The 15,960-nt window shown below is 32.8% G+C and overlaps 1 protein-coding gene across 13 annotated transcripts in view; it reads left to right on the forward strand.

The window, feature by feature from the left end:
- LOC146538331 (uncharacterized) overlaps window positions 1-15,960 on the forward strand; it is a 65,894-nt gene that overhangs the window by 7,803 nt on the left and 42,131 nt on the right. Inside the window, exon 1 of one of the 13 annotated variants that reach the window (XM_085186705.1) lies at window positions 10,850-11,304. The exons of the other annotated variants lie outside the window; for them this stretch is intronic. Coding sequence (XP_085042831.1) covers window positions 11,251-11,304 — 54 coding nt within the window. The 5' untranslated portion in view covers window positions 10,850-11,250. Of the gene's footprint in view, window positions 1-10,849; window positions 11,305-15,960 lie in introns of those variants that run through there. 13 annotated transcript variants of the gene reach the window in all.

Raw genomic sequence — 15,960 nt, forward strand, 5'->3', positions numbered from 1 at the left:
TGCTGCTCTGGTAGGACGCGGCGCTAAGTTACGGTTACTGATCATATTATAATCTCCTGAATTCGGATCAAAAATAGAGAGATCACTGGATTCTTCTTTGCTCTGCTTTTCTGCTTTCTTATATATATCCTGTTATGTACAGTAGGTTTCATGGTTTCGATTATTTAAGATTCTTTCGAATGTTTATATGTACATATATATTTAAAAATACATTTATTATAATGTATAGTAAAAATACGTGGAGGATTGTTTTTTTACAGTTATGTATATCCATATCATACTTAATTGATAGTATATGGTATATAGAAATATGGTAATCATTTTTGTAATGGCCACAATGTAAATTGCTTTCGACGACGACTGTTAGGTGAACCGCTATACGATAACAATAAAACGTTTTCTATGAGAGGTATAGACGCCATTCGGTTGTACATGTACGACATTTTAAAAATAATAGTTTAATATTTATTATTTAACATAGATTTGACAAGATAAAAATTATTTCTCCAATATGTTTTTAATTTCTGAAAATATATTTGCATCATTTTTGTTTAAAAATCTAGACTGTTATCGAATTCTGTCCATTTAAATATGAATAACATTAATAAAATATTTAAATTTAATTAACTTACAAATATTAACGTTATTATACATACCATACATCTATTTTTTTTCGGAATCAAGGTATAATTGAAGATTACGGATAATAATAATAGAACTATGATTCTGCGCTTTGTCTGTAAGAAACGTGCAAGCTATAATGTCCTTAACACTGAATGAATGGCGGAACTCAACGACAAATGATTTTTGCCTTGTTACCAGAGCGAAGAAATTAAAATGTTAATAAATAGTATAGTAATTCATTCTTCCGAGTGGGAATCGAACCCACTGCTACTGCGCCACCACTGCTAATCAGCCTAATCCGTTGATAATTAAACTTCTCGTGTATTATAAATATTCTATTGCTTAGAATGTAAATCCACAACTCTCACAGTTAACTACGAGACACATAAGCTGCGCCATGATGTTAACGATCTCATTTTCGTGCAATTACAACTTTTAAGTACATTTTATAGGTTTCCTAGATAAAGTTACCTAAATTAGATATTGCTTGATGGGCTATACATTTTATATCTATTACAATTACCTATACTCTTAATACAAGCTTTTAGGAATCTATTTTTACAACAATTTAAAAAAATGGCGGACGGAGTGTCTTAATAGTTCCCTCTACTTACCCTGCTGTGAGGGTTTTATCTATAGATATTATTAATATTGGTATATAAAAAATATTTCAGCAAAAGTCAACGACTAGGCCAATTGCAGACAATTATACTTATCTTGTAAAGTTAGATAGGATCCAATTAAGTATTTATTATCTATCAAGACTCCTTCATTGTTCTAAATAAATGATTGTCTGGAGACTGGACGATAAATTGTATTGCAAACTTCCGTTCTGTCTACCGCTGTCTTAAAATGTACCTACGTACTGTTAATTAATGAAGATACAGGAAAATGGGTTCATTAATAATGTCATACTTCTATAGAAAACGAGGCCGTTGTGGCCACAAAGGTAATCCAAATTAATAAATAAATAATTGTATACTTTAAACGGGCGAAGCCGCGAGAGGGTTGCTAGTTAAAAAAATCTTTAACACTAATAAAGTTTTCCTAGCAACGATGCAAAAACTAATATGCCATGCAAACATTTGCATGTGAGATGATCTAGTAATACTGGATTAAGAGAAAGCTCTGTGCAGTTATGCATGTCGGATAATATTGCAGATGTTCTGATACTTCACCTTCTTGGTGCTATAGAATAGTGATGTGGCTCTACGTTACTATTATTTGTTTTTAAGTGAAAAAATCGTCAAAAAAGAAAAATCGTAGCGCGTATGACTGTCAACGTGACAGGTTGTGGGTTTGATTCCCATTCATGGGAATGAAATATTTAATATTAATCTTCGCTCTGGTGTCCAAGCAAAGCGGGGTGTTAAATTCCGCCGTTCAGCACGCAATGTCTCCAGAATTCGGCGGAAAATAGGGAACGGAAATGTCGTAATGGTAACAGAGTGCCTTAACATTAGGTTCTCTCTGTTTAGCGTGCTATGTGATGTACAGTGAAACTAAAAAAAAAGAAATGTAAATTTGTATGTACATTATTTTTTAATTAATAATGCTACTTTAGCTTTAAACAAAAACTATATTTGGATATTACGTAGATGTATATACTATATTTAGAAATAAAGGTAGATAACTGTATTACTAAGGAAAATATAAGAACTGAAACCTCATTTATTGACCACGTTTACTGTAAAAGCGTTGTAAGCTATATTTAATTCACGTGGCTATAACGAAGTCTGTCTGTAAATATATTCGTGCACTCTAATGGACTTGTTATATTAATTACTATTCATTTCAGTTAGTAATCTATTAGGTGAAATTTACTTCTCTAGTGCTATAGCAAAATTTAATTTACTATTGTTAATTTAATTAAAAAAAAACCATTTTAAGGTTTTGATAGTAATTTCAGTATGAACGGCATCGCAAAACTCTTTTTGTTCCTGAATACGTGACTTCGTTGTATTTTTTATATAGCCTTTGATATTTTCAAACGGTTTCAATTACTTACCATTAGGTAGTTGCTTTTTCTGAGAAGCTACATAGTGAATTTTGAGTGTATTTTGTTGTTTATGTATTAATTACTATGTCATACAAAGCGAATTATTTTTAATACTTTTATAAATTTCACACATATATATTTTTTTACTCTACATGCCACAAATATTAAATACATAGGTATCTCCCTTATTTTATTTTGCGTTAGAAATTCTCAAAGAAAATTTTCGTCAACTCTCCGATCTCTGTTTATTTTAGCGACGCTTCGTCTTCGCAGGTCGAGTAAAGATGAACATTTCATGCTTTATACCAAATATGGTAAAGGGTGCAGAGAGAACTTAATGTATTGAGAGGCGAATTTCAATGGCTACTGGAAATTTTAAATTTCTCCATTGTTTTCTTCCTCAAACCTACAACCATCGCATGATGATGTTGCACTGCGCCAAAATCGCTAATCGCTGAGATTTCAACTAAGAATCTTTCCACTCTGGCTTGCGTAAGAAAAATATATTTAATACAAACCACTTTCGTTTTAAGGTGCAAGTTGAAGTGATCATGTGAATTACGTCCAGTCCTTTTATGGCAATAAAAGTAAACACGTTGATATCAACCAACTAAATGAAACTCATGATTGTATTGGATGTATTATATGATATGAAAACTTTCGCCCTTTCACTTACAATCCCTAAGATGTTAAAGTAAATTTTACTACCCGCAGGTACTTCATGACCTAAAGTTAATTTCACTTCGTGTAAATTATGATATGGTGATTACTAAAACCTGTACGTTCTGTTTATGGTTTAATATTACTTTAGAATTTACACCTGATGAAATGTAATATCAGTGTGCATTTAAAATTAAATAAATTAAGTATTTTATTTAAATATACAATAGATAATAATATACTAGTCACATACTTAGCCTTTTCCCTAATTTTACTCTGATAGGGTTTCACAAGTTTTAAAATAATTAGCAGAGATTTTTTTATATCTCTTTTCTTTGTCTCTCTCATAGTTTTTCTACCACATGGATGACCCAGGTGGTAGAAACTCTTAAAGATCAGGTCAGTTAAAAATAAATACAAATATTCCTCCAAAAGGAACTTGAACCATCAACCATCGCGTACTAACACAGATGTTTTATCACGGCGTCACGTTTTGTTTATTTAAATAGAGATTGAATCACGTATCAGAGATCGTAAATCAAATTACAATCAAAATATGTACAATCAAATTACATTTTCACACTCGAGCACAGATGGTGATGCGCCTGCGCAGGTATTTAATTAATTAGTTACGTGTGGGAGGAATATACCCACCGTCTATGTTTATAACCGGTTTGAAAAAAAAACCAATTGTACAATTTTTTTTGTTATATTATTTTGTTTTGTTTCTGTAAGACAAATTAATATTTTTTTGCTAATCACAGACTATTATTAAGTTTTACATTTTTAAAATATTACTATAGTAGAGTAAATTAGCGTAACAATCTATATTTTACTGGACGAGTTTGAATACATTTATAGCAATTTTAATATGTAATTCCTAATTAACCATAGGTATATTTAAATTAATATCATACTCATTCATTATATTTATTGTAAGTATTTTATTTATTTTAAATATTCTTACGTCACTCGTCAAGAAATGTTAACATTGTATTTTAATTGTCTGCTTAATAACTTCCTAATTAACGCAACTAGCATTAGATTAGACGATAATTAAAAAATATTAGTAAAATCTTAATAAAACTTAGATATACATGTCTATATACACGAACGTGTATTGTATAGTGGAATAGAAAATGAAAAATGGTTACTTTCCAATTGATTATTATATTTGGGAAAGAAAATGAAAATTAAGCCAGCTGTATGCTGTATATCGCATATAGCACTAGGTTCCCTCTGCCTACCTGGCAAAGGGAGCCTAGTGTTAAGACTCACTTCTCGCCGAATTTAACAAGGCAACTCTTGGCTTTTGTCCTGGTACCAGAGCGAATAAATGAAAATATGAATGAACAGAAATTTATTGCCCCTAGAAGAGTTCGAACCCAAAACCGTCGCGTTATAATAACACCTTTGCCCCCGAGGCTCGAGAAAGTAAACATCTTAAAATCATATAAAAATATCCAAATTGCAATATGACCTTATATTAGCATGCCATGCAATCCAGCTCCCATCGGAATGTGGTCTGGCGGGTAATATAAGACCGGACCCTTGTAAATTATCAACACCTATATACCAATGCACTTTTTGCAACCTGTAATTTGACGATCCTAAAATAAAATAATGTAAATATTTCCTCTTAAGCTTTTATAGCTTTTTAATACTTTATATTTTTTTTTATTTTAAGAGTAATGCGGTAATAGTTTGTCACAGTACTTTTTGGATTTCTTATAATTTTAATAAGAACACAATAAGTATGTATAACGTTTTTAATTTAACCGACAAAAAGTCCGGAGGATGTAAATATATTTTTTTGCTTAAAGACGGCACCACCTCGTACTGAGTAGTTCGATTTAAAATATTTTTAAGCTTAAAAAATATAAATTAATCTAAAAATTAAGCTAACATTTTTTTGATTCTACGAAACATGGCGAAAGTCGTCTTACATGAAATGAGGGAAGAAAGAAAAATCATGTTTTTTTTTAATGTACATACTCGTATTATAATATAGTATTTTCAAAGTATTTGACGTAACGTCAGCGAAGTCAGCGCTAGCTCCCAGTGGAATGTGGTCTCGCGAGAAGGGAATGACCGGACACGCTCATTACACAAACATGCACACACGCATTTCTAGCCGACATTATTTTATAGACTTTTATTTAAATAAAGCTTTTACTTGAGTGGTTCTTAGAAACAGTTCTCACAAGCTATAGATGAAAAAGTATTTTTTCTAGCCTTTAGAAACCTGAGGTTAGTAGCGGCCCAAAGCGTGTGACTGTAAACGTGACGGGTTGTAGATTCGATTCCCATCCGAAGAAATGAAATATTTAATATTTTCATTTGTTCGCTCTGCTCTCGAGGCCAAAGCCCGGCGTTTAGTTCCACCTCTCAACATGCAATGTCTCCTGAATTCGGAGGAAGATGGGGAGTGTAGTGTCTTAACATTTATAATAAATAACAATAATAAATTAAAGTATATAAGTTGGATATAGTTAAAGTACATTAACAAGACCATAAAACGTATGTATGTATCGAGACTTATGATAAGAAGAAGCATAAATGGCAAGCTGTCAAGGTTGTCTATATTTGCTGATACCATACAAGTCTAAGAATGACATAACTCTTATGGAAGATATTATCCTATTGGTTTCACGCCAACACTTACAATATCAGGTATTATAGATAATACTTGGTTCTTTTATTCATTTATGGAAAAGTTATGTATTCCTTAGATATTTTCTACTTGTCTATATATTTTTTTATACAAATATTATATATTACCTGGGACGTCGAGGTGCAGGGACACAAGCATGACAGACTGTAAGCGCGATGGTCGTGGGTTTGATTTCTCATTCGGGGGAATGAAATATTTTATATATTTTTTTCGACATTCAACATGCATCGCTTCGAGAATTCGGCGAGTGAGTTAACACCAGGTTCCGCTTCCCTGAGGTTCCTTCCGCTTGGCCTGCTATGTACGGGATACAGCGTGAAGCTAAAAATATATTATTAATATTACATAGTTCCAATAATAAAGTGTTTTTTTTAATTCAAAGCTTCTTAACTTGTTATACATAAAAATAAAATAATTTTGATACTTTATTTCTTATAAACGTTTATATTTCAAACTTAGTTTTTTAGTGTTGTATATTAATTACAAGTAAGGATATAGTATACATGTACGATACGCAGTCGACATAGAGTACACACATCACTGCATTTTCCCACCCAACCTCCCTTTTGATTGAATTCTATATGACCTGAAATTTCCCAGAGGAAAGCAACTTCCACAGAAGAAAACATTTTGTATTTCTTTTACAAAAAGAGTAAAACTATGGTACTATTAAAATAAAAACAATATCCCATTATATAACCAAATCAAAGCTGTTTTAGATGCGATTAGATTCATAAGCTAAAATAAAAAAATATAATCATATAAACTTTGTCACGATTCGATTTAGGTTGAAAACTATTATACAGGTTGTATTTGAATTGGTTAATAATAATCATTTAGGAAAGTAATTTGAAAGTTGATCTTTGAACATTCAGAGCAGTCTAGGTTTTAAGGGACCTCCCTTAAAACCTAGACTGCTCTGAATGTTTAAGGTATTTTTTAGCTAGTTCTAGAATCTCTCCACTCTCTCACCAATAAATAAAAATAAACGATTCACATGCGCTTAGTTATTGAAACCTTAGAAATAATTACCCGCTATGAAAAAATGCAACTTGCAATTTAAATTTCCTGAACGCTATGATGATCGACGTACTCTTAAAATTGTGTTTTGTTACAGCTATTAATTGAAAATAATAACATAAGCAAAATTCATATTTCTGATATCATAAAATATTTGAAATATAAAATACAAAAGCCGTTCTACAGATACAATATAGACCATACAGTCATCAAGGAAGACGTTTACTATAGTGAATGTCCGTACGTCCCGAGTGCCTTGGCATAGTTATTCACAGTTCAACTCGTTCATACTAACCACCTGCCCACATTATTTAATACATTTTCATCATATTTTTGTTATTTAAAATGTATTTGATGTTTATTAATATTTACTGTCTTTTACTCTGGCACTAAGGCAAAAGTCCGGCGTTTAGTTTCGCCACTCAATAATTTCGGCGGAAAATGGAGAACGGAGAAACACTAGGTTCCTTCTGCCTACCCAGCTATGGCGAGGTACAGTTTGCTTTTTTTAAAAGCTTTTATTTAACTTGCAATGTATGTATGTGGGTTCGGGTGAAATCTTAGAGCTCAATTTTGAAGTAGATATCGTCAACCGATTGAGCTGAAATTTTGTATACACGTTTACTTTGGATGACAATGCACGATTAAATATGTGACGTCATTCTAAATGTAATATGGCGGATCATGCAAGATGGCGGAATAGTTATTTTTAATGTACTTCTACAATATGGGTATCAAATGAAAGAGCTCGTTGAGAGCAACTCGAAAAATAATGTGATGTCATTCTAAATTCCATAAGAAGGAAATCGAAGATAGCCGAGTATCTATTTGATCTACTTCTACAATATAGATATTAAATGAAATGGGTCGTTGACCGTAACTCTAAAAATAATGTGACGTTATACTAAATCCAATATGGCGGAACATCTAAGATGGCGGAATAGTTATTATTTATGCACTTCTGCAATATGGGTATCAAATGAAAGATCTTGCCGAGAACTATTAGAAAAATAATTAAGTGACATCACTTGAAATCCAATAGAATCGACACGATTCAAGTTTTTTTGTGCTTTCATATAATGAAAGATATGTTCGTACAATTGAGCTGAAATTTTGTATACACAATTGGTTTGGACGACAATGCACGATAAGGTTTGTGACTTCATTCTAAATACAATATGGCGGACCATCCAGGATGGTGGAATAGTTATATTTCGTGAACTTCTATAATATGGGTATCAAATGAAAGGGCTTGTTGAGAGTAACTGGAAAAATAGTGTAACGTCATTCTAAATCCAATATGGCGAACCATCCAAAGTAACAGAATAGTTATTTTTGATGCACTTGTACATTACGGGTATCAAATGAAAGGGCTTCTTAAGAGCAACTTGAAAAATGATGTGACGTCATTCTCAATCTAATAAGGCCGACCATCCAAGATGGCGGAATAGTTATATTTAATGCACTTCTATAATATGGGTATCAAATGAAAGGGCTTCTTGAGAGCAACTTGGGAAATAATGTGACGTCATTCTAAATCTAATATGGGGGACCATCCAAGATGAACGAATAGTTATTATTTTTGCAATTCTGCAATATGTATATCAAATGAAAGGGCTCATTGAGAGCAACTCGAAAAATAATCTAACGTCATTCTAAATCCAATATGGCGGACCATCCAAGAAAGCCGAATAGGTAATTTTAGTCTACTTTTACAATATGAATATCAATTGAAAGGGCTCGTTGAGAGTAACTCGAAAAATGTGACGTTTTTCTAAATCCAATATGGCGGAACATCTAAGATGGCGGAATAGTTATTATTTATGCACATCTACAATACGGGTATCAAATGAAAGGGCTTGCCGAGAATAATTAGAAAAATAATATGATATCTAGTGTGAGAAACCTTCTTCCTCCTGGCATTAATCCCGGCTATTGCCAGGATCTGCCTTCCTACTCAACCTACTCCACTTTGCGCGGTCTTTAGCGTCCTCGGTGGTTAGACCATTGGCTCTCATATCCGGCATCACGACATCCTACCAGCGCTTCCTTGGGCGTCCAGGAGGTCTCACTCCAGGAACTGATATAGCAAGGCACTTGCATCCGACTTAGTTCCTAGACCGACGCGTAACGTGGCCAAACCATCTCAAGCGGCGCTCTTGGAGCTTATCCGCAACGTCACGGCCCCATGACTACCTCGAACGAATGTGTTGCGTATGCGGTCAGACCGCGTTACGCCGCATATCCACCTCAGCATCTTCATTTCCGTGACGTGAAGCTCCTGAGTGTGCCGAGATAGTGCTGGCCAACATTCGCTGCCGTATAAAAGAATCGGTCGTATGACGCTCTTGTATATCAGTCCCTTGAGCTTGGCGGTTTTTCTTCGGTCACAGACCTCACCAGTGACCTTCCGCCATTTTGCCTAGGCAGCACTTATCCGGCCATGGACATCGTGATCGATGCCTCCAGACTCGTGCATAACGGATCCAAGATACCTAAACTTTTCTGACTTAACGGCTGGCTCAGGACCTATAAGGATCGTGCTCGAGCCCGAGCTCCCGCAGGCCATGTACTCGGTCTTCGACACATTTAGTTTAAGACCGCCATTCTCAAGCGTACCCTTCCACAGGTTCACTTTACGCTCCAGCTTCAGTCGGTTCTCGTCAATGAGTGCTATGTTGTCGGCATACATCATCAGCCATGGAGGCTGCACTACATTGAATAAGAACGGACTAAGAGTCGAGCCCTGGTGAACCCCCACTGTAATCGGGAAGGGTCTAGTGTCGCCAACAGCATTCCTAACCATAGAAGAGAAATCTGGGACATGTCTCTAGTGTGAGAAACCTAGCCAGTGGTAACTAAAAAGTAAAAAATAAATTATAAGCAAAAAATCATTTTTAGAAAAAGCTTTTATTTAAACGCTTTAAAAAGGAGAAAATAAAATTTGTCTTTTAAATTTTAACTATCAACTCATAACCTCATTGTACACAATTTATATGATCATAAAAGCTTGTCGCGTTAATCAATATTTAATTAAATTGAAACTTTAAAAATTGAAACTTAGCAGATTTTACATAATTAAATTAGCACTAGTTTAGTTACACAAGTGAATCACGCGACAAGCTTTTATGATCATATAAATTGTGTACAATGAGGTTATGAGTTGATACTTAAAATTTAAAAGACAAATTTTATTTTCTCCTTTTTAAAGCGTTTAAATAAAAGCTTTTTCTAAAAATGATTTTTTGCTTATAATTTATTAAACAAATTTATTTCATATTAGTGTATTAATAACATACTCTTTTTTAAGACGTTCTCTATAATTTTCATCGTAAATTGCTTCGTTTACGTAAACAAATGGAGGTCAAACACATCTTTATTATATCCTTTAAGGTTAATAACAACAAAAAAAATATTATATACTATGTATACTCATTTTAATAATAGCATTTTTTTGCTTCCAAGCTTGAGGTAGGTTATGAAATATTTTTAGCAAATAATAATACATAGAAACTTTCTCAAGAATTCCAAGAAAGGAAACCAGCGTAAAGAGTATTTTACTGGAAAAAGCGTGAGAGTAAGCGTTGTTTCCTATGTAGGAACATATTTCCCTCTATTATGCAGTTTCTAATGGAATAGGTAGCGTATGTATAATATTCCTAATAGTCATATTGTTACAAAATAATGTCAAGAGTCCCGCAATGTATGGCGACATTGATGGCCTTTTATTGTAAAGTGACCCTAGACCGGCGAGTGAAGTAAATGTCAAAACAGTCGAGAAATTCTTTGGGGAGACATGCGCAGAAGTGCGATCAATGCACCCCGGCGGAGTGCGCGCGCCACCCTCGCTCCACAGCGCCACCGCTATCTACGCAGTACCACACAAAAAACACATCTGTAAAACCGAGCTCGTTCATAGAATCGCCCTTGAGTGAAAACTTCTGTCAGTTTGTCATTTCCCAATTGTTTTTAAGCAGCAATCAGTGTCCAAAATATCATTATCATCATCATCAGTCAGATTAGATTTAAACCATTAGCAATCCTACGCGCCCACGACCAATTCTCACCACTGCACCTCAGTTGGTTAAGAGTTGCGTGACTCATCGGATTATCCCACTGGTTTCGTTCGTTCAATTTGCTCGGTTAATTGTCTCTACAATCGGTGTCGGGTGTGATAGTGCTTTCGGATGCCGGAGCACCGGCCGTCCAGGGCCGTATTGATGAGCGGGTACAGGGACCCGGCTTAGTGAGGCCTGCGCAACCAGCAGCAGGGATGGATGACTGCAGCATCTTCTACGACGACGACGGTGACGCGCAGTGCGATATGGTGAGTCTGTGTAAATCTACTTGAAGGATATAAAAGATTTCAAATGTTTTTAAAGTATATTTTTACTATTTATATAAACTTATCTAAGCTTATTTTAAATAATAGGAGAATTACGTAACTATGAAAAAAGCACTTGCAAAATTTTCACAAAATGGACGTTCTGTTTCGTTATTGTGCAATACCTACTTTCCCAATGACACGGACGTCTTTCTTTGACAATGCCTACACTTCTTGAATAAAGTAATAAGTCATACCAATTATAAAAAGTGAGAAGTATTCGATAAATTACTACAATATGAACTTTAATATTTTTTTGTATAGCAGTAGTGCTACTGTATTATATACTTACTATTAATATAAACAAAACGATATATATGTCTACTATATGTGCATATATTTATAGCTGTATGATTGTGTCCAGGAAATTGGAGATCCTGTATTGCATCGTGTTGTAAATGTGAATGGTAAATTCTATGTTTGTTTTTATTATTTTAAAGTGAAATAAACTTTACAATTACGATTTTCTATTGTAATCCAGCTATATATGGTTAATTGGAAAACTTATCTAACACCAGTTAAGACATAGTTCAGGGTTAAATTATACACTTGATTTTACTTAAAGACGCAAAAATCTAGGGATTTGCTTCATATATACAAAAGTTATTGCAACGAAGTAATTAAAAAAGAAATTTTCTATAGTTTAAATTTATCGTTACTAGTTAACAATAGAGCATACTCAGTACAAAAAATAAATTAGATCTTGTTACAATAAGTTTCTTCTAGTGAAAGCTGGGGAAGCGGCGCACCGCTGTGGACTCGTGGGTAATCAATCTGTATGTTCACGCACCCACGCCATTGTAATTGTATAACAATTACATTTGCCACAACTATGAGATTGCGTTATATTTCAACTTGAAATATAATAGGTGCTGCTTAACAGTTTATATAATGCTTTTCGGGTAAACTTGGCACGAATTTACTTTTAAATTAATATTGCTATCGCGTTGATGAAAATAAATACTTATAAATGTATTTCGACATCATGTTTACTTTGACCTTTGAACAAAAATAATATTTTATGCTTTTTTTATGTCTGTGAACGTTTTATATTAAGGACTATCCAGAAAATGTATAAAAGATCAGTTTCATGTTTCAATTTAGGTGCCTTAGAACTTTGATATCCAAAGCAATAAAAATAATAATTTTACAATAAAATTAAAATATATGCAACATTGTAGGAATTGAGTATACATTTTTAATTAAATATACTTACTATGCTAATAATCTTTAACCAGTAAAAAGGTGATAAGACAGTAGCCAATGATGGTTCATAGATTGTTATATATTTGCAATTAAAAATAAAAGATAAGCCTTAATAGTACGCATGTTTTTTATTATTTTTATTGGCCTCGAAATAATCATTTCATTTTGTACTAAAATTAAAATTATATTATGTTTTTCCTTAAATAGAGTGAATTAAAAAGAAACATGGAACAAAAAGAGGATTAAATGTTTAATCTAAAACTAGTAGTGGTTCTGGTTTACACATTTTTAAGATCCTATTCCACTAAGTTATATTTTGCCTTATTTTTGAGGAGAATGCCCTACATTAGTGCATTATCGACAAAAGCGAATATGACAGCCAACTTCTATTGAATCTCTTCATTCTCCTAGATACCTGCAGCAGGCTAGACAATACTTAGCACTATCGATCTGTAACTCCATGCCATTAGGTATAATGAGGCCGACACACATCCTGAACACGCGACGCGGATAGAAAAGCACTGACCTATTATATTACAGGTTTACTTGAACTAGACCGTATTATCTAATTGCGGTGTCAACATTATGTTCTGACACCTGGTTATTTACATGTTTGGGCTACTTAAGTCAATATTCATAGGTCAAAGTGTTTACAGTTTATATGTCTGTCAAAGTGTATACAGCTCTTCGGACTTCTTATTAGAAAATATTTAAAATTATAAAATATTATTTTTCTTCAAAATAAATGTACATACATATATAGAATGGAGAAATTCCATACAAGCTGTCATATAAACTATCATTGAAAGAAAATCATGACTGCTATTTGTTATGCATACAAATATATTTTGATTTGTTCCGTTTGTTAATTTAAAATATTTACATTGCATCGGAAAACTATAGAAGTTCATAATATTTAATACTTTTTTTACTATAGGTTTTTTTTTATTTTAAACAGTTATTAATTCATAATTATTAAACTGATTTTAAATTTACTTGACGCCATAAATATCAACCTGTTTCATATATAAATAAAAAATATTTCTACAAATATTATTTTACAGCACATTGATTATGTATTGGAAACGATCCTCGAAGATGTTTGGAAGTAAATATAATTTCTCAATATTATTGAACTTATACTCTAACTTGCTCCATATCCTACCTTTTTACAGTCTTTATTATAATTGTAAATCCGCTATAACTAAAAACTGACTAGATCTATGTCATACTATTAGTCGTAAATCATAAAATCGTTCTAACATCTCTAAGAATGGAAAGCAATGTCTGTATCAAATTACTTGAGTTGTGTGAACGCAGTGCCCAGTGGATGAATTATGGTGAACGGCGCGGCCTTTGATTGCATCTGACAGAAACATGGAATAAATTATACCTTCCCATAGATAACCTTAAGGTAACTCATAACTACGAGTATATTCTGTGTTTGAAATGAAAATACATTATTTTAATTTTCGTTTAATTATAACGTTATTCCTTCAATTTAAGAACGACTTATTTTTATAATAGTTAAATGTTATTGTTCATAATAATATTTTTAAGCAGATCCCACGATTATTATTTCATAATATAGTATTTTTTGCTTTATTTGCAAGCTTGGGATGCTATTATAATTTAAAATTATTGAAAATTTGGTAAAGAATTATAGAGATTCATTTTAATAAGAATAAATAATATGTTTAGCCTACGATTCATAGATAAAAGTGAATGTTATTAAAAAGGAAAATATTATTAATTGAACGGATTCTACAGAAGACACTTATTAATGGAGATTTTAAAAGAAAAAAAAATCTCTTAACAACATTTTCTTATTTCTGTATCAACACATACTTATATTAATATTCTTCAAACAACTTATTACAAAAACCAGATCAAGCACTGGTGATCACATCTCAACAATTACTTGGGCGCTACGATCGAATATACGTAGATTAATATATTTAGAAGGCTAAAAACATAATTTAAACGTATTTTTAGCTTTTTCAACAGTCGAATATTAAAATACAAGAAGCAATTGCATAGCATTGTTCACGTGCAGTGTACACAATATAAAACCATTATTGCGTAGTAACACATACGTTATATGAAAATTACAATCGGTATAAAATATAGTGTTTAAAATATTAAAAAAAAATGTCCATAGTGGAACAACTTTTGATAGTAAAGTCTGATAGCTGGTTGTGGGTTCGATCACCAGTGGAAATATTTTTTTTTTGTATCATCGCAATGTCTGGAATTTGGGAGGAAAATGTCAAAATTCTTAACATTGAGTCTACTCTGCCATATCCGGGATCCAGAGAACATCCGAGAAGCTGTAAAAAAAAGGCACGCTCGAAGCGCCATAAATAAAGAACTGAACTGAACTGAAAATAAAAAATCCATATATAGTACCTACATACTGTTATGTACCTACCTATACATATATCGTTGTAAATTACTTGAAAAATGTCTGACACTTTAATAGTATAAAATTTCCAGCGCAAATTTATTATTGATGATGTCATTATCAATTTCATGGTAGTTCGACTACCGTCACAAGACAACAGTTTGGTAAAAGTTATATATTGTTACTTACTTTAGTATCCACTATTTTCACCTTGCACAATAGGTTTTTAATGCAATTTGCAGTTTTTATCTATTATGCTGTTATAGGACAGCTTAAAGCGATTCTTGGTAAACGTAATCGAATATGTAGTCGTTTATATACATTAAAAATTGTAGAGTTTTATAAATTACTTCGATATATTATATAATAATGATAGAAAATGTTTTTGAGGCTAGTCGTGGTACAGGGGCACAAGTGTGACTGTAACGCGACTGGTTGTGGGTTCGATCCCCATTCGAAAAAATGAAATATTTATTAAAATGTACATTTTCATTTTCTTCGCTCTGGTGTCGAGGCAAAGCGGGGCGTTGAGTTCTTCCACTCAGCACGCAATGCCTTTGAAAGCGGGGAACGGAGTATCTTAAGAATAGGTTCCCTCTATCTTGGTGTCTGCTGTGTGCGGGATACAGCGTGAAGTTGATTTATGATAGAAATATAATAATTATTTATTATATTAGATTTTCCTATAAATAATTTTAATCATTTTACTCTTTAGTAAGGAATTTTCTTAGGTAATTTAAAAAATATGTAAGTTAAAAAGTAAAATGTTTCACACAGTCGGCGTGTGTGGTATGCGTTAACGGTTTACATCAATTTATTACAGCAACCGAGCCCCTTAATAAGGCTTATGCAATCGAGACTGGCTTATCGATGATGAGCAAAAATTGTCTTTTCATTATGAATCACCGTTGATAGGAATTTATGTTATATAGTAGGGGGCAATTGGGTAATAGTGAACTAAACTAGTATTACTTTATCAATAATTGTAA

This window comes from Heliconius melpomene, chromosome 6 (genome assembly GCF_056956725.1).
Source record: "Heliconius melpomene rosina isolate 202511_hmr_F chromosome 6, ASM5695672v1, whole genome shotgun sequence".
Lineage (NCBI taxonomy): Eukaryota > Metazoa > Arthropoda > Insecta > Lepidoptera > Nymphalidae > Heliconius > Heliconius melpomene.